We start from the raw sequence: 19,594 nt of genomic DNA, 5'->3' as shown, positions 1-19,594 counted from the left end.
AATTGAGTTACAATATAATTTGAAAAGATGTTTATACAGTGCATTTAACTCAAACGAGTCCCGTTACCATGTGATTTCCATCCTTTACCATCCTATACTTTACCATACAGTAAAGTGTGACTCAAAAAAGTACTAATAACTTTCTGTGTCTCATGTGTCCCTCTCCCCTGTGTAAAGTCCCATCATGAGTGCCGAGTGGACGCACCGGACAGAGCAGCGACACGCGCAGGCTGGTGGTGGCGATCTCACTGTCGGGGTCGGCGGTCAGCTTCTCTTTGACTGCACAGAGAGAGGGACAGGTCAGTATGAGAGTGCACAAGCACACTCACCATCTGTAGGAACGGTGGGAGAGAGAAAAGGAAGGTTACTTTTAGAGTATTCATTACAGTGAATGGGGCCCTTAATGTATGTTACATTTCTCTAGTTTGTGTTTGAGAAATAAAAAAACCCTCAATCACCCCTCCCTCATAATGGTTCAGTCCACTGCTTCGGGCCGTGAGCTGCCGGACCTGTGTTAGAGGCAATCTGACAGAGGAGAGCGGGACAAACGTGTGTTTATGGTGCTTTGTGTCACTAAAACAAGACACACAGGCTGAATGAACACAGGCTCCACACTGTTCCCTGCGGAGGGCTCTATTTAGGGCTCACGCCATTTTTAATGCTGTACAAATGTCCAGCAAACTAGAGCACTCAAAATGTCCCACAATGCACTTTGAAAAGTAGTCTCAAGTGATGGTCACTATAGACCATAATACATTCGACTCAACACGACTGAATGAAGCAGAAGAGCTGTTAAAAAAAAGCTCTGTTGACTCGAGAAAATGAACAAAATCATTGAATAAACCGTTAAGCCACAAAATTGCAAGCTTACCATAGCTTGAGATCACAATCACAGGGAAAAGGTTTAATAATCCTGTCCGTTCGTTGTTTAATGTGAGATCCATGACTTGTATGGCGATCGATATAAATATGTGCGTGTCAGAGTTTTGCTGACTTTCTTTCCACCTCGACGTGTCACATGACATGAGTACTGTATAGTCTGCTAAATAGAGCAGGTCTATGTAGTGAATCAGCTCAAACAAACAGACAGGTCATGGTTCTGGAGAACAGTTCTGTGTTTGCACTCACTATCAGCCCCCTTCAAGCTACTCATCAGTCTTTAATTTACAAAAAACAACCTAATATTTGCAGATAATTATCATATATGTCAAATGAAACTGCAACGCAGAAACGCACAAAGATGAATTCATCACCTATAAAGACTAAAGCCCGAACTATCATCATCACGAGGTTCAGACATTCTCCTGACAGTTTGTGCTCCTGTAGTTTCCGCTGCACAGTCCAGTCAAACTGAAGGCTTCATCTACAGCTGTTGCAGAGGCGGAGCAGAGAAAGAGACCCCAATACAAACCTAATCCAACATTTAACTAATTCAAAGGATAACGTCAACATATTTGATTTAAAGCAATTTAACACCTAAGACTGTTAAATTGCGCGTAGCTATTCAGAGTCTATTATCATAGTTCAACTGGAGGGCAATGAGCTCCTAAATATACACAAAATCACATAGGAATTTTTCAAAAAAAATGTTAACGGTACAGAAGTGCCGTAATGGGTAAAGTCCGAACAAAAGTGTGTGAGGGGCCCAGTGTAAACGCTTTCAGGGGGTCCAGTATATTTCGTAATAAATGCGATTTGAGTCAGAGATGCTCTGAGTCTGGTGATGATAGAACATATGCCACGGTCTATGTGTGGCTGCAGCATTGCGAGTTAAATTCCGGCCCAGACAATTTGCTCAATGTCCTTCCCTATCTCACCCCCATTTGACTCTACACTGTCCTGTCAAAAAATCCTGAAAAAACAAAAGTGCATATGATCTTGGAGCTCTACTTATGATGTCACAAAACTGGGACATTTGAAACCAAGTGTTTTTTGAGGCTCAGAGGAGAGATATTGATACAGGACTCATCAAACCAACACAAATGATGCTAAATACAACTCTGGGTGTGTTTTTGATGAGGGAATAATGCTAGAACATAATATGCGTTCCTTAAATTGTGATGTAATTGAGCAGTAGGACATTCCTACCCCTCGGCCGTTAAATGGTATAAAATGCAGAGAACAAATGCCCCTACGGGACAATAAACCTTAACCTTAACCATAACTCATAGCCTGAGCACAGACTCACTCAGAGCTCTGGAGTGGTCCGGGTTCCTGATGCCTTTGGCTCTCAGCCTCTGTAACAGCACTGATGATGACTGCTGCTTCACCAGGTACACAGCCATGGAGTAGCTCTGCGGACAAGGGAGGAACAAACATATCTTAGAGAGTATCATGACTTTTTAACAGTGGTGACATATTTACAATATGGTTTGACATCTTTAAATATGTATGTATAGGTTGAAAGTAGGTGGGGGCATTACTGACATACCCCACGTTTGGACTGACCCTGGTCGAGCAGCTTGGAACTGTTATCTTGATGGTGGAAAGTGTCTCCACGCTAAGGCTCTGGGTCCAGAGAAAGAGCTCTGCTACATGAGCAACTGACCTCACCCTAACATAACAAACTTTTTCTAAATAAATTAAAATCTAAATTCGGAATTATATTTTTTAATAATGAAGCCGATCTTATCCATTCAGAAAAAGACAATTAGTAAGTTTGTGGTACGGTTACCCACAAACATGTATTATCTTTATGTAATGCATTGGCTTTGGATAATGTTAGCAGTAAGCTCCATTCATGCTAAATTCCCAGTAAATTGCCATGTGCAGATTGCCAGAACAGTCTGATCTCCATTCACACATGCATCAGTCTCAGGACATTGCCCCGTTTTCTCTGTTCACACTTAACCTGCAATTTGTCTCTCTGCATTCTGCATCACTATAGCAATGTGCCGCATTATTTAAATGGAATAAAAATTAAACTTAACTGCAAAGTGTAACCAAAGAAACGAGGTTCTGGCGTATTTTTGGGACTTTATTCACACATAACCATTCCCTGCATTAGTCCTGTAAATTACCACGGAACCAGACGGATCAAAAATGCAGGGACATCAGCTCTGGCAAAATGCTGGTAAATTCCCAGGTAATGCTGCATGAGTGAAAGGGCTTTAGGAGCATTATGCAAATGAAATGCAATATTTTAGGTCTTGACGTAAGTCAAGGCAAATTTGGTTTGTTTATTAGTTTTGATTCACAGGACTATTTTTTTTTAAATTTGAACCCAACTTTGAAACAAGAAATATTGAAATACAAGCTCAGAGCATGGGTTAATAAATACATTTTCCATTAATCTTATTACATAAATGTATTATTTGTCATAAAGTATGTAATATAACTGTAGATCAAATAAAAAAACTTAAAAAAAAGTTGCAGCAGAAAAAAGGAGCCCACACACAGATCTTCAGTGTCATTATTCCTCACACAGATCTTCAGTGTGTCATTGTTCCTCACACAGATCTTCAGTGTGTCATTATTCCTCACACAGATCTTCAGTGTGTCATTATTCCTCACACAGATCTTCAGCGCGTCATTATTCCTCACACAGATCTTCAGCGCGTCATTATTCCTCACACAGATCTTCAGTGTCATTATTCCTCACACAGATCTTCAGTGTGTCATTGCTCGTCACACAGATCTTCAGTGTCATTATTCCTCACACAGATCTTCAGTGTGTCATTGTTCCTCACACAGATCTTCAGTGTGTCATTATTCCTCACACAGATCTTCAGTGTGTCATTATTCCTCACACAGATCTTCAGCGCGTCATTATTCCTCACACAGATCTTCAGCGCGTCATTATTCCTCACACAGATCTTCAGCGCGTCATTATTCCTCACACAGATCTTCAGCGCGTCATTATTCCTCACACAGATCTTCAGCGCGTCATTATTCCTCACACAGATCTTCAGCGCGTCATTATTCCTCACACAGATCTTCAGCGCGTCATTATTCCTCACACAGATCTTCAGTGTGTCATTATTCCTCACACAGATCTTCAGTGTGTCATTATTCCTCACACAGATCTTCAGTGTGTCATTATTCCTCACACAGATCTTCAGTGTGTCATTATTCCTCACACAGATCTTCAGTGTGTCATTATTCCTCACACAGATCTCCAGTGTGTTATTATTCCTCACACAGATCTTGTGTTGATGATGGAAAGTGACCGCTGCACAAAGCCTTCTCCCTTCTCCAACACACTGACATCTTTTCCATGACCACAGGATTTATCTTTCCACATGATTGTTTCAGAAATGATAAATACTGTCTGAGTGACACGGTTTTGACAAAACCATCTGGAGTTTTAAAATATTTTGTGACATTTTGAGGTTAATCTTAAAGTGTTCCATATCATAAATCATGTTCCACTTCACTGTTGCCTCCAGTTATCTCCATTCCATTTCAGAATTTAGAAACTTGTTGTTTACAAACTTTTAAAGAGTCTATCATGGGTTTCAGAATGATAAGAATGTAGAAAAATTGCCAAATATTATATAATTTAAATGGGAAAAAACTCCTCAACATGTTGGATAAAACAAGAAACTGAAATCCACAAATAGACGACTGCGTATGAGGAGTTTAGGGGTCTACAGAGGTTTCATACTGCTGTGATGAATACATAATAGTACTTCTTTTGGTCCTTACCCTTCCGATCTCCCCTGTCCACGACACTACAATAGTGTTGGGTACTGTGGTGGACAGTCGCACCAGGGATGTGATGTTGATGGGCCGACTGGGGCGCTTGGGCTCCACGCCATTTTTGGTTGGAGGGAGGTAACCCTGGAACACAATCATAAACAGAAATGCATTTCCAGATCAACAGAACTATACACTGAAAAAAGTCATCATTCACAAATAAGATACAGATAATATTAATGAAAAATGTAAAATTGCGATACATAGTGGTCTTAAACAAGGCTTGACACCATTCAAATGCAGTGGTAAATGTAGATTATTATTTGTTGGCGTGCCAAAGTAATGTCTCTATGTCTATATCCTCAAAATAAAATCAACCATGGGGGGGTGTAGTGGGTAGGTCTGAGCGACTCACGGGCAGGTTGCACGGCTTGCTGTTGACTTTGACACACAGATTGGGAGGAAAGTGGTCGTCTTGGGGACAGCTGGTCTCAGACAGACAGAAACGCAGCTGAACCTGGACCGAGAAGTCACACTTGGTCCCCGAGATGTCCCTGCGAGAACACACACACACACACACACAGTAACACATGACAGCTCTGAGCTCTGAGCACTCTGCTCACTGTAGACACAGCAGAAGGAGGAAGTAGCACCATCTAAACAAGGAAAATCAAATGTAACGTTTGAAAATAAGCGCCGGTACTTATGAATTTACAACCATTTATCACTTGATTATTGAAAACCATTTAATAAGCAGCTTAATAAACCCCTTAAAAATGTGTACAGGTTGAAGGACTAATTGGAGATGGGGGGGAAAGTGTTGTTTCCTAATTTTTCTCAAAGCCCAACTTGCATGATACAGTATTACCATGATTGAAGGAAAACAATGTACTCTGAATGACTCCAAATGAAACAGCAACTGTACCAATTGTCTTTACCCATGTAATCATCTCGTTACCTTAAGATATTACCACTGCAGGGCTCAGTAGATCCAGGATTTAGATAAAAACGTAGATATTCATTATTGTTAATATCAAAATAAATCTGCCAATGGGGTAAGTGCACATTGGTGACCTCATTGTCAAAAACTGTATCTTGAAATAAGAAGTAATGTACTGAAAGTAAAATAACCTAGGAAAATCTAAACTTGTCAAATATACTTCGATGAATACGACGTTCTTCACAAATGCCACTCCAGTCTGGTTATGTCCTCCCTCTCCCTCTGACAGCGAGTGTGACCAGGACCAGGACCAGGACCAGGACCAGGACCAGGACCATACTCACATAGAGCTGCTGATCTGCTGCACCTGCTGTGGCGTCAGGGCGAAGGCGAAGCACGTCTCCTGGAAGCGCTGGCTGTTGTCTGAGGCTGAGGAGAGGCACAGGAGGAGAGCAGGTCAATGCACCCAGTTCACACCTGATATACACTGCTTGTCCAAAGAAACAGTTTCCGCTTGGATTCAACTCATCAAATACAGTAGGATAAAGAGATGCGTATCGTGATACTTTTAAACAACATTAGAAATTGAGTTTTACACTTCTGAACCTATAGACGGCTGCATCAAGGAGCTGAAAGTGTGACTTCATCATAGGACAGTTGCATTCTGATATTAAGGACATTGTGAACATGAAATTCTAAATAATTTTGTTATTCTGCTTAATCAAAGCATAATTTTAGTAAACTTTTAACATCGTTTTTTAAGGGATATCCATGTATCAGGACATGTATTGTATCAGCACATGTATCGTATCAAGATCTGTGTATCAGGATTCTTATTGTACCGTGGACCCTGTATCAGGATAGGTATTGTATGGAGAAGTACTACAATACCCAGCCCTAGTCCAGTATTATGTTTGGTCACATAGCCCAAGGGCCTTTCAATCTCTCACCCTGTATACAGCTCCTGTACAGTATAATGCATTTGAAAGTATTTTGGAAATGTCGACCGTAATACAATCACACTAAAGACAATTGAGAAAGGTTTTTACACTTTTCAGTAAGTGACACATAATATGTTGCATATTGAGATGGCACGCTAATACATTATTTATGATTATTTGTGATCACACCATGACCCACACAACAATGGAATCCCGGATTCCCTTTCATTCCCACTGACTAATACATTATCTTTCCTCGAGTTTAGTGTGTGACTAGCTTTATGAAATCAAACTAAAAACTGAAAAAGAAAAGAAAACAGTACCAAGAAGAGAAAAACTGCAAATTGCTCACTAACCTAAAGTCTACTGAGCACCCAGAGCAGCAGAGTTTACCGTAACAGTAAAGCTAACAAACATTAGCATGCTAATTAGCATGATTTACTGAAGACATGACATGCTAATCCTGAAATCACTATTTAGATTTAGAAAAAAGATTCTCATAAATAAACAAAATGTAACATTGAGATGCAAGGAGATAATCTAAAGGATGGAATAATCAAAGCGCTTGAGGTATAAAAGATAGAGCCCGAACACGATGCTGCTGAGGCTCAGAAATGTAGATTACGATTAATCGCTGAATGTTTTCTTTTTTTAATAATAATTTATTTATAATAATGACCCCATTAATGTGGGTAATTGAAAAGCCATTGCATGGATATTGCATTATTTGGTCATTTAAAAAGCATGTTTTTTAATCCTTTTATTCCTCAGCAAAACAGCAAAACAATATTATTCATTTTATGAATAATGTAGGTAACGTTATGCAGTAACTTTGCAAAAGCAAACCATTTGACCAGATCTTCATTGTAAATGAGAACGTGTTCTTGATTGAATTAAATGGTAAAATATTGACTAAATAAATACATTTGACAATAAATAAAAAATGGCATTGCATAATGTAAATACACTTAAATAACACTTAAAAACCTGTCCCCAGTGTAATATTACTGCTGTGCACTGTGGCTCTTGAACTTTGACCCAGACTGCTTCAGTTAGCTTATGCTAAAGATGCTAACAACGCTAACGCTGTAAGTAGCGCTGCAATCAAACAGCATTATATTGTAAAATGAATGAAGTTGACTGTATAATGTTCTTGTCTTTAATAACTGCCGACTGGCAATCAAAAATAGATGCGTGCATCAAACAAACTCAGTGACTGGATCCAGAGGTTCTGCGCTTTAAAACGAGGGCCAGTTAGGCTAATAATCCAAAACAATCAAAATCTGCAAGATTCTGGCCAATGTCTCACGAGACTCAACAACCGGGTACAGAACCTTTAATTAAGCATTTAAGCCTGAATCTTTCTGTTTGTTCACTTTGAATTAAGTATTACTTCATGCTTTATTAAGGCCATTTCAAGTAGTTATTATAAAATGATAGAGATATTTCTATAAAATTAACAGACAATATCACAGCTCATGCTCCATCTGAGAAAAAACACATTCTCTTGCCTGAACAAGCTTTTTATTCTATTTAGTTATTTATGCCTCAAATATTTCTTATATCACTTATATTTGTTGAACAGTTATGTTGGCAGAGTATGACTTATGAACCCGGCTGTACAGAAAGTTTGTCTGAGGCCATACTTTTCCACTGTCCTTGCGATCGGCCTCTCATTAATTTGCCTTAATGTCTGTCCCCACCCAAACACCATGTCATTTATGCTGCATCGTATATTTGAGCTGGATTTCCGTCGTTACTTTGAGGTGGAGTCTTTGTAGTTCTAAAGCTGAATAATAGCGTGCCTTCTTCCTCCTCCTTGCTCTCTTCTCCGGGCAGGGGCTATAAATAGAAGAGTGCTCTCTCTCTCACTCCCGCTCACTCCCTCACTTGCTCTGTATGTGTGTGTGTGTGTGTGTGTGTGTGTGTGTGTGCGTGTGTGCGTGTATGTGTGTATGTGTGTGTGTGTGCGTGCGTGCATGCGTGTGTGTGTGTGTGTGTGTGTGTGCGTGTGTGCAGCAGTAGTTTGCTCTAAACCAAGCAGAAGGGTCAGAATGATGCATGTGGCTCATGTGTCAATATTACAGATTCTACTCATTACAATCAATGCAATTTGATACAATTGATATTATAGTTGTCATAACATAATCATCAAGATTGTAGAAGCAACAATTGCTTTCAAAGTAAAAGGTTAGATAATTAATCAATCTGTGTGGAGATTAATTAATAAATAAGTCAATCTTTATTCTGACAGTATAATACATAAAACATGCATAAGATTTATTTATTTTTGTTAAAGTGAGACACTGCAATTGAATGGGAAAAAATTGGATATATAAATCTGAAACTTCTTCAGTACTTTACTTTTATAGAGTCCTGTCTAATACGTACGTAAGTAATGTGCATATAAATGTGAAAAATGTAGATTTGATTATTTTAGACTTAATTGTTCCTGTAGAGCAATTTCATCAAAAACAAAACACTTGTTCCCATTAGGGGTCGCGGGGACTGGAGCCTATTTCAGTGACTTTGGGCCAAAGGCGGGGCACATCCTGGACCGGGGCAAAACACATGGTTGTGAGGAAGACGAAGAACCCCCCGGAGAGAACCCCCGGTAACACAGGGAGAACATGCAGACTCCACCCAGAGAGATCATGTGATGTTGGTCTGGCCACCGTACATTTGGAGGAAATGGTCTTTGAAGTTACAGATAAATACATATAAATCTATGGATGCAAATACAAATCCCACCCACCAGAGTTACAACCCTTCGACTATGACCAAAGATAAACTCGGTGTAGGCCTGGTATAAAGCTTTTTGATTATTATGTGATCATCATTTTGGCATTCATGTCTTTAAACGATTAAACTCTCTAAATAACATCTTAACAACCAAACTAAGTTACACAGCTCATGGCCCAGTGGAAATATTTTGTTTCTGAACTTGATGAGCCACTTTTACCAACATAATGACCAATACTAAGAGAATAATTAACAGTGTGAATGTATCTCGTAAGACTGTATTGCACAATAGTAAAGAGTTGTTAACAGAGTGTAAACAGGCACGTGTGGCGTCACTTTGACACAGACGATTACAGCTTTGTTTTCTGTGAAACAGCTTGAAAGAAATGTTCACCATCTCCCAACAAGCATTTCTCTGATATGAAGACTGATCTGATCAGGTTTTGTTTGTGCGGAGAAAAGATATGTGCTGCTGCAGCTGATTGGTTCTCAAAGGCATATCATTGGTTCTCAGCCTTGGTGTTTGCCTGTAAAAGTTGATAACTGATAGATAAGAGAGATCTTTATGAAAATCTGCATAAATCTTGAGTGGCGACAAAACGTATTTCAAAGGTAAAGATATTTTCTACTCGTGTTGAATTCTGCATTCTCCCTCGATGGAAACCTTGTTTTCATTACTAAGCAGAGAGATCAATATTTGATCAATATCAATATAAAATGGCCAAATTAAAATGATACACAAGTGTCATTGATTCTAATTATAGCAGAGAAGGCATAATATTTTCTCAATGTTGCTCAGCATTTGAAGCAGAGTTCAGCTTCTGTGTTGGGAATAAAATGTCTAATCAATGTCCTGGAAAGAAGAGCCAGACTAAAAAGTCTATTTGCCCGTAGTGTAATTACAGTTGTTGAGCACTTCTGTCACTGCATGGTTTCTAATTTGTGTTTAATGGTGCTTATTAGAATATAAACATGAATAAATCATCAGGACATTAATTTTATGATGGGAGTATAATTACTGCAGCAGCGAAAACTGGCTTTCATCGCAAATGTTATTATTGAACACAGAACAAAGACACTGCCTCGTCTCATCAAAGGTCTAATCAGACAGACAGCACATGGGTTTGGACTAATCAAGTGCAATGTCAAATTAAAGAGCCAAACCTAGGCTAACCTTAAAAAAACCTGTCTTTTAGATGAAGTTCAGGCACAGAATAAAGACAGAAAAATCCCATTTAACATTTAAGCATTAAAGCGAGATACTGCAGGTGGATAGAGGACATTCTTAAATTTAGATATTAGATCAATCAAGTTTTTCATTATGAAATGTGTTTATTTTTTAATGATAAAAACAGAACAGAGGGTAAAAAGTTAAAATAAAAAGGAAATAACTAAAACATCCCACAATGTATCAATCCCATCAATGTCTGTTAAGTCAGTTTTTCCATTTTATAAATGTCCAACGTTATCTCAGTCCAGTCCTTGGCAGTCTGCTCATGGTGTTTAAGAAACTACATTATCAGACCTTGTGGCTTATCTGCTTCTCGTTTTGGCAGTGTGATCTCTATATAGTTCCAGAATCATGGTCTGAAGAAAGCCCTCGGTGTTGTCCCCCTTGCCACCGTCCCACGAGTTTTGTGGGTGAAAAGGAGATTTGTAAGGCAGAAAGACATGGCAGTGCATACAGTATGTTGGGAACGCAAACCAGCCACTAATTTTTACAATGCCAAATTTAGCTACCAGGCTTGAAACGTTCCTCTTTGAAATAGCTTATGGTCAGGCCAGTTCATTGCTTTTACTTCTTTTTCACTTCCCCGCCGGGAGTGGAACAGGCACATTGATGACCTGTGGATCCAGATGCTCCTCAACTCGCTGGAAAAAAGGTTTGCCTGGAGAAAAGGTCTCTACTCCATATGAGCGGTTCTTTATCAGCCTGGAAGAACTCGTTCTCCTCCTGAGTGGCTCCAGCTCCACTGTCTATCGGTCTATCTCACGCCCACCTGTCCGTCTGAGGGAGTCAGATCTCTCCTTCACTGAGGAACTACTTAAAGTTTTTACTTTTTCTCAAAGAGTTTTGGTAGTTTTTCTTGGCCAAAAAGGAGGGTCTAAGGACAGGGCACCTTGAGACATTTGTCTAAGGACACGGGATGCTGGGTTATTGCCAAGTCCCTATGAACATTGTTTGATCTGTTTTTCACTGTCGCCCCTCGAGGCAACTGCTGTTGTGATGAAGGAGATCATGGGTTCAATTCCCGGACCAGACCGACATCACATGATTTCTCTGGGTGGAGTCTGCATGTCCTTCCTTACCGTGGGTTCTCTCCGGGTTCTCCTGCTTCCTCACACAAAATTGCAAAATTGGTGACTCTAAATTGGCCCTAGTGAATGAATGTGAGAGTGAATGGCTGTCGTTAATGTCTATGTCTCTGTGTTGGCCCTCCTGGCCACTGTCCAGAATGTACCTCACCCACTGTGAGTCACTGGGATAGGCTCCAGTCACCTGCGACCCCGAAAGGGAACAAGCGGTAGAAAATGGATGGATGGATGAACAACATTGATTTTCTTTCAGCCCTTCAGTCTGGAGGTGAACATATTTGCTTCCGAGATGCACTTTATTTCAGGAGATAATGAATTCCAGAGTTTACCGCTCTTAAAAGAGAAGGATGATTGTCCAGATGATGTCCTGCACTGTGGGATTTGACGGTTTTGGTTTGAGGAGCCTCTTGTAACTCTGCTGCTGCTGTTTAGTCTCTGTATAAATGTACTGATCGGTTCAGGGGCCAAGTTATTGATACATTTGAATCATAATGTAAGAAAACACAGGTTACTGAAGCTTTCAAAACTTAATAAATTATAATTCTTGAGAATGTGGCAGTGATTAAATCGGACAGGTTTTCTATCCATAATTTTTATAGCTTGGTTGTAAAGTGAACCGATTTTCTTTGTGGCTGAGGGAGCTGCCTGGGCCCATGATGTCATGCAGTATGAGATGTGAGAGAATATCATAGCGTGCATGTACAGCAAGGGCGCTTGGTTTGGTATGTAGTGTCTGATTAGTTTGAAACAATTTAGATTTCTTTGGATTGTTTTGGATATTTTCTTGATGTGTTTGTCAAATTTGAGTTGGGGGTCTAGTACCAGCCCAAGTTATTTGAATTCATCAACCAACTGTATTTTTTCAGTTTGAAGATTGATTTGAAATTTGTGTTCCAAATTATTATTATTATTTAATGGAAAAACACATGGCAACTGTCTTTGTGAGATTTAGAACCAATTTATTTTGAGTAAGCCACTGACTAACCTCAGCCATGACAAGATCTCTGCTGCCTGCTCCGGTGTCTTGGCGGGTGCATAAAAAACTGCATCATCCGCATAAAGTTGGCAGCGGACACTTGGACAGATCAAAGGCAGGTCAGTTATAAAGAGACTAAACAGTAGCGGCCCCTAAACCTACACTTTCCCTTGGACGTCTGGGTGGGTTTCCTCCGGGCTTGGGTTTCCCCCTTTAATTCAAAATATGCACCAAGGTAGTAACCAAGACTAGACGAAGATTTGAAGTTGGGTCCCCCGGGTGCGGCTCCGCACTGCCCACTGCTTCAGTCACATTTTCCTATGGGAAAAATAAAGTGTGCCATAACCCTTAACTTTAACTTGAGATATAAAGTGTCGAGGAATAACAAAATAACTATCTGAATAAAAACAAAATGTTAGCTTATGTGTTTTCATTTATGTTCTCCTCTTCATGAGTGTTTCCTCTGGTCATTCAGTTTCCCTGAACGTTAATGTGTGAACTGGTCAGATCTGGAGATTCATGGTCACGAGTACCTCACTGCACATGTTCTACAATTTAAAATCTCAGATTGATGGCCTTGGTGAGACACCACAATCACATAATGTAATGGAACAATACAACCACTTTTACGACACTATAGTGGAAAAGTGAAGCTGTTGGACTGTCTTTCATTTCAGTTTTAAACTATACCACCCTCTCTCCTCCTGAGTTGTTCTGGCTGCACAGTCCATCTGCAAATGGAAGCGCGTCAGTCCTGGACCATCTGCAGCCTGACTGTCCGTGGGAGTAGGATTTCTCCTTCACTGTGGTTCTCCCCAAGTTTTCTACTTTTTCCCACAGCGTTCTGTAGTTTTTCCTTGCCGAAAAGGACAGTGGATGCTGGGACATTATAATGATCATCAAACTTGTATTACGGACTCGAGGTCCAGAGCTAAAAAAAACCTAAACGCAACAGTAACACAACCCTCCCCATTGACATAATAACACGATTTACAATAAATCAATTTGCTAATTTCCTATTAACATCTTTTAATCAGCTTTTTACTGTCGCCCTTCTAGGCAACAGCTGCTGTGATTTTGGGCGTTGTATTTAATTTAATTAAATGTAACTATATATAGGCAATGCATTTAGGGTAGGATAAGGGATATGGCCATAGGATATTTTTTTTTACCTGATACTGATGTCCTATATTTAGCCTCCTGTTGTAGCCAAAAACTTTAATATTTAGAGTTTATAATCCGTAACAAAGCCCACGGATCAATCGTAAGTTAAACTAAAGTTCATCAATTAAGTAGTAAAACATAATCATTATCTGGGATATATAATCGTTTGTTGCATGATTATTTAAATCATTAATTGTTCTTCTATTTCCAGTTTTATTCTTTTTGAAAAGACAAATCTGATGCATGATGCATGCTGAGTACAAACTTGACTACGATTAAGTAGTGCAGAAAAAAATATTTGTGCTAAATATTATACCAATTTAGCAGGAAATGAACCAATACCAATACTGGACCTGATTAATCGTCCATCCTTAATTATGGGGGGCAAAAAATATGTATGATATGGACCATAGGCAAATTTATCCGGGGTCTGAAGAGCCGCTGTGTTAACCCAGCTGTAGAGATGAGACCTGCAGCTGCGGGACTGACGTGGACTTGTGCGGGAGCAGGTCAGACCTAAACACCCAGCCTCATGTCCTGCATGACAGAGAAGCGCTGTGCAAATCTGTCATATTGAGCCAGAGCGCCGGCTCTACAGGAAACAGCAGTGTTGCTAGGTGTGTGCGTGCGTGAGAGCATGTCCTCTTTCTGGTGGACCGAGCAGGTGAGTGGGGAGAGTGAAGAGGAGAGCTCTGAGCAGCGTCAGGTCGATGGAGTCTATTATCACAGGCCTACGCTTAGAACTAGAGCTTTAGGTCTTAAAAATTAGGCCTGACTGACCTGAAGCCTGACAAAATTCAACCCAAACCGACCTGAGCTAGACAAGCTTACAGTTTTTAAAGCCCAGACCCCTTCACAGCCCGACATAGTTGAAATTTGTAAGCTGTGAACGGCGTGCGTGCAACCAACCTCACATGCATGGGACACGCGCACAAAGCAACTGCACACGAACAGCACACACAGCAAACTGCACACGGATTGGACAAACACACACACACTTTAGTCATGAATGACATGACTGCTAAATTTACCACGCCAGCCTGGTGCGCAGCCCGAGCTCGACCCGACCCATCGGGTCCCTGTGGTCATTTTCTTTGAAGAGGGACCCTACCTCGTTCTGTTTTCTCTCTCACTCGGTGCAGGCGGCAGGAGTGGGCTGAGCAGACTCGGAAATAACATGCACGGCTCGGAGTCAACTGACTACACAGCCTTGTTTTTCTGACATAGAGCTACAAAATTATGTTTATTTGATGACAATCGGCCACATATTCACAGAGACACAAAAGTGAATGAATAAAAGGACAGCCGACACACACATGGCAGCAAGAGCTGTGAAGTCAAGCTCATTCTTCAAAAAAAAAGCTGGTCAGTCCAGAGAAACAGGTTTGCAGTCTAATACGTATCTGAAGTCCACAGCTCAGAAGGAAGGAGGAGAGCGAAGACAAGTCCACAGCTCAGAAGGAAGGAGGAGAGGGAAGACAAGTCCACAGCTCAGAAGGAAGGAGGAGAGAGAAGACAAGTCCACAGCTCAGAAGGAAGGAGGAGAGAGAAGACAAGTCCACAGCTCAGAAGGAAGGAGGAGAGCGAAGACAAGTCCACAGCTCAGAAGGAAGGAGGAGAGGGAAGATGTGACACAGTCAGTGGAAGAGGTGTGCAGGGGGAGGAGGCTACAGACAGACGCTGATGCTCTCCAAACCTGTAGTGAGGACCTCCAGGAAGTGGACCAATGAGGCAGTGGAGGAGCTACGTGCGTGTTTGGACATTACAGACTGGAGGTTTTCAGAGCTGCCACAGATAGTTTGGATGAGTACACATTTGATTCTTTGAGAACAGCATCATACCATCACACACCAAAGTCACTTTCAAAAATGACAAACCCTGGTTCACACAAAAACTGAGGCAGTTAAAGGTTGAATGGACGACTTTTTTGGCACAAATCTAAGTCTTATTTCCTCGTGGCGTGGACTGCCGATTAGTCCTGCCACGTATCAATCATAAAACGCACCTACCGCTCACTGCAGCCGCGTGTGGCTCGTCCCCACGTTTCCGCGTGCCTAAGCGCATGGATCTATCATAATATAGTTCCCTCAGTGTACGGGGCAAAATGAAGACGGAGAAAGACAGTTCGAGCTGACGCAGAAGTGGACGAAAATCTACAGGAGACAAGAGATGCGATGCGATCCGTTGTGCTAATAAACAAACGCATGTGTGTGTTGTATCAGTCCGCACGGGGGAGTGCACATGTGCACTTCCGCCTGCGTTCTCAAATCGCCGAAAAATCGTCCATACCACCTTTAAGACAGCACACATGGCTGGTAACAGAGAGTGATACAAAGTCGCAAAGTATGGATTTAGCAGGGAGGTGTTGAGAGCTCGATCACAGAACACTACGCGTCAGAAGCAGCAGTTCACTGGTGAGTGGCCTCTGGCTTCTCACCCACTACAAGCCCAGAACCCCCCACCTGCCCCACCACTCTCTCAATTCAGAGACAGGATGTAAACTGACCATTTTGGAAATCCAACCGCTGAAAATCTGCAGGACCAGAAGTCTGTGATGAGGAAAGCCAAGCTTGTTCATCATTGTATTTTGCACCGAACCACCGAAGCAAATTCCTAGCCTGTGAATTTTGTTAATTGACAATGGCAATAAACCTTTTGTGATTCTGATTTCTGATTCTGATATTGGGCTGAGGATGTCAATAGAAAACAAGTTCTACATTGACTACAATGGCGTTTTCAAGCCGCACAGAGAAATGCTGCAGTGTGGACTTGTTGGTACACATCAGGGCTCAGATTAAGGATTTTCACTTGTATAGCGGCGCTGCTAAACAATCCGTTAATTTTTTCAAATTTGTATAGCATTTTGATAATTGCATAGCAAAACACGAAAGTGACTAACAATCAATATTTTCCATTGATGTAACAATATTATTTATTTCAAATGTATTTGTAAACATTCTGTTTAAAAAAATTGCAAATAAAATTAGTTGAACAAATTAATTAACACAAAGTTAGATTGCCTTATTTACAACTTTCTTCCATTTCATAATGAATCAGATGACTATTTGCAGGAGTCTCATTTACATAATAATTGTCTTTACACACTTTACAGCTTCTGATGGAAAAATAAAGGTTGCTGTGGTGTCCATCATGGTGTATTTATTGTGTTATTCAAATTGTACCGCTCTATTTGAAGTTCCATAACAGCTATAAAACGTTTCCATTTTTCATTTTGCTATTTGATGACGGTCCCCAAGTACTTCGTCTCGGCTCCGGCTACACATTTGATGACGGTCCCTAAGCACTCGTCTCCGGCTGCATATTAGGATCAGGGGAATTCGCTGCACCCAAAATGCGCATCTGATTGTTGAAAACGAGGTTGTAGTCACTTGGCAGTGTAAATATGATTATTTTGGCTGTGTATGATCTGCAAAGACTTTTGCGTTTAGGAGCTATTGACCTCGGAAGTCCGAATCTGTGACGCTAACTTTACCGCACGTGGCTCCTCCCACTTTCAGACTCGCGATCTGAGACAGCAGCGGGACTCGTCATGTCAACACAGAGTCCTACATGTGTCATGTCGTCATGACGATCAATTGACGAGTGATCAGTACTTTTAGGCGCTTTGGTTATACAATTGAACACACATTTTTGTATCGCAAAAGCTGCGATACAAAAACACTGACTGAGAGAAACACTGACTGAGAGAAATTGCGTCGCATTTTGCGATGCGATACCGCTTATTCTGAACCCTGCACATGGACATTCAACATTTTACACTTATCAAGTCTTTTTAACATATTTTTGTGGAAAAAACATTTCTCTCATTCTCCAGCTTGGCTGGAAGATACAGTGTTTTTGGTGGCCTCTACAGGCAACTGTGCAGTACTGCGTGGGAAGCTTGGTCCTGCTTGTTCCTCCCTTTTCATTTTTTGACCGTGTCCAAAGGCCTGTTCATGCTCTGCTCTCGAACATAAGCTTTTAGTACCAGAGTGGACAGCAGCTTCTTTCAGAGATTTGTACATGCGCTTAAGGACAACACAGCCTTAACCCATGCTGAATAAACCTGTGTGGGAGTCTAGTGCCTTACTGAGCATGTGCAGGAGAAGCAAAGCAACAGCAGCGCCAAGTTTCAACAAGTGACATAGAAATGATCATTTAGAGACAAGTCTTACAGTCATTTACCAACATAGAACTCTAATCATCACATAGAAAGTGTAATGAGACCATTTACGCGATGGGAGTTTAGCTCAGTAGGATAGATGTTCACTATTCACGCAGGAGACTGGGGTTCAAATGCAATTAAAAACCAAATTGCATCTATAAATGAGCGCAAGTTTGGTTTATCCACATAGTCAGTTTTTCATTTGAGCTTTAAAAGAATAGAAAGAACATTCTCTCTGCGTTACCTGAAAACTATTCCAGAGTCTGATCAAAGGTGGTCCATCTGTAAGGAATCTCAGGTCACCTCAGGAGGTGGCTTGCATCTTCCTTTCTGAAATATCTTTTGATATGATCCGTCAACATTGGTGGTGCAAGGGAGAGGGGAATGCACTGGTAAAATACCTGTATTGATATCGGCACCCATACAGAACAATTTAATGGATTGGTAACGGGCCCCATTTTCTTGAATCAATCAATCAGCCATGAATTAGGGACATAATTAAAGTGTTACCAGCTTCAACTAACTATGCCATACCTCATTTAAAGCTCTGAACCTACAGGATTCAGTCGCTGTGTTAGTGCTAGCCCAAAGCAGCCACATTGAATACATGGACATGCCATACCTCATTTTAAGTTCAGAGGTTACAGCAAAGAGGTTTAACATACAGCACGAAAAATTGACACAATTATGCAAGTTTCTGTAGTGGAATTGAAAAAGCTGGATTGTGCATCCTACAAAGAAGTGTAACATCTTATATCAAGTCCATCATTGTAGCAGAGGGAAATAAACATAAATGCTAATGTAATCACAGGAGAGCCTCCAGTGATCGGCAAAAGGCCCAGAAGCTCTGCAGAGGACTAAAGGACAGTGAGTGCTAGAGAGAGCGAGAGAGATGAGAGGAAAGCATCAGGTTGCTATGGCAGCAGCATAGTGACAGAAGCATTAGGTCACTATGGCAGCAGAGCAGTGACAGGAGCAGAGCATCAGGTTGTCATGGCAGCAGCAGGAGGAGCAGAGCATAGATGTTCACTGACGCTCTGCCTGTTGCTCAATCTCTTAAACTCGGCCGATGCTCCGACTCCAACCGAACGGTCCAGCACATACAAATGAATGGTGGAGCCAGTCCTCATATTAGTATACAACATGTTCATTTTATGTTGTTATTTAATAATTATCTTTATTTATATTATAATAACCACATCATTCAGCAACAGCCACATATTTAAATACGCTAATGATATGATGGTGTTGGGCCTGATAAACGATAACAAGGCCAGATTTATGTCAGAGTGCAAGAACGGTGCATGTCTCACAATCTGTTCATTAACGGGATGAAGACAAAGGCGATGGTGGTGAATTATGGTAGGAAACAATGACGGGCAGTGCTGCACATCAAGGGGACTGCAGTGGAGAGGGTCAAGGGGCAAAAGGGAACCGAATATCCACCATCAGCATTATAATGAGTAGACATTTTACGATTAATCACGATTATCAGCAAAAAGAAAAGTAACATTTATAGTGTTTTTTTATGTTTTAAAAATAAAATATAGTGGCCACAAATGGCTTAAATAATATAAATTTAAGCTTGTCCCCTCATTGTAGCTCTTTTAAGTTTTATATCAGTTACTAATCAGATGATCTCCATGGTAACGCTCAGGATGGACACTTTGAGAATGTTACTTTCCTTTGGCTCACGCCAACAACAAACGTTA

The 19,594-nt window shown here is 40.8% G+C and overlaps 1 protein-coding gene across 1 annotated transcript in view; it reads right to left on the bottom strand.

The window, feature by feature from the left end:
- LOC140381074 (E3 SUMO-protein ligase PIAS1-like) overlaps positions 1 to 19,594 on the bottom strand; it is a 92,814-nt gene that overhangs the window by 17,559 nt on the left and 55,661 nt on the right. The window contains exons 3-7 of the mRNA XM_072465096.1: positions 5,923 to 6,007; positions 5,054 to 5,192; positions 4,648 to 4,782; positions 2,189 to 2,294; positions 206 to 279 (exon numbers count right to left, since the gene is read on the bottom strand). Of these exons, the coding sequence (XP_072321197.1) occupies positions 206 to 279; positions 2,189 to 2,294; positions 4,648 to 4,782; positions 5,054 to 5,192; positions 5,923 to 6,007 (539 nt within the window). The remainder of the gene's footprint in view (positions 1 to 205; positions 280 to 2,188; positions 2,295 to 4,647; positions 4,783 to 5,053; positions 5,193 to 5,922; positions 6,008 to 19,594) is intronic.

The sequence above is a fragment of the Eucyclogobius newberryi genome, unplaced genomic scaffold (assembly GCF_026437365.1).
Source record: "Eucyclogobius newberryi isolate DKJ021-1_F unplaced genomic scaffold, fEucNew1.0.hap1 SCAF_5, whole genome shotgun sequence".
NCBI lineage: Eukaryota > Metazoa > Chordata > Actinopteri > Gobiiformes > Gobiidae > Eucyclogobius > Eucyclogobius newberryi.
The sequence above is the reverse complement of the archived record's forward strand: the minus strand, read 5'-3'. Positions and strand labels throughout refer to the sequence as shown.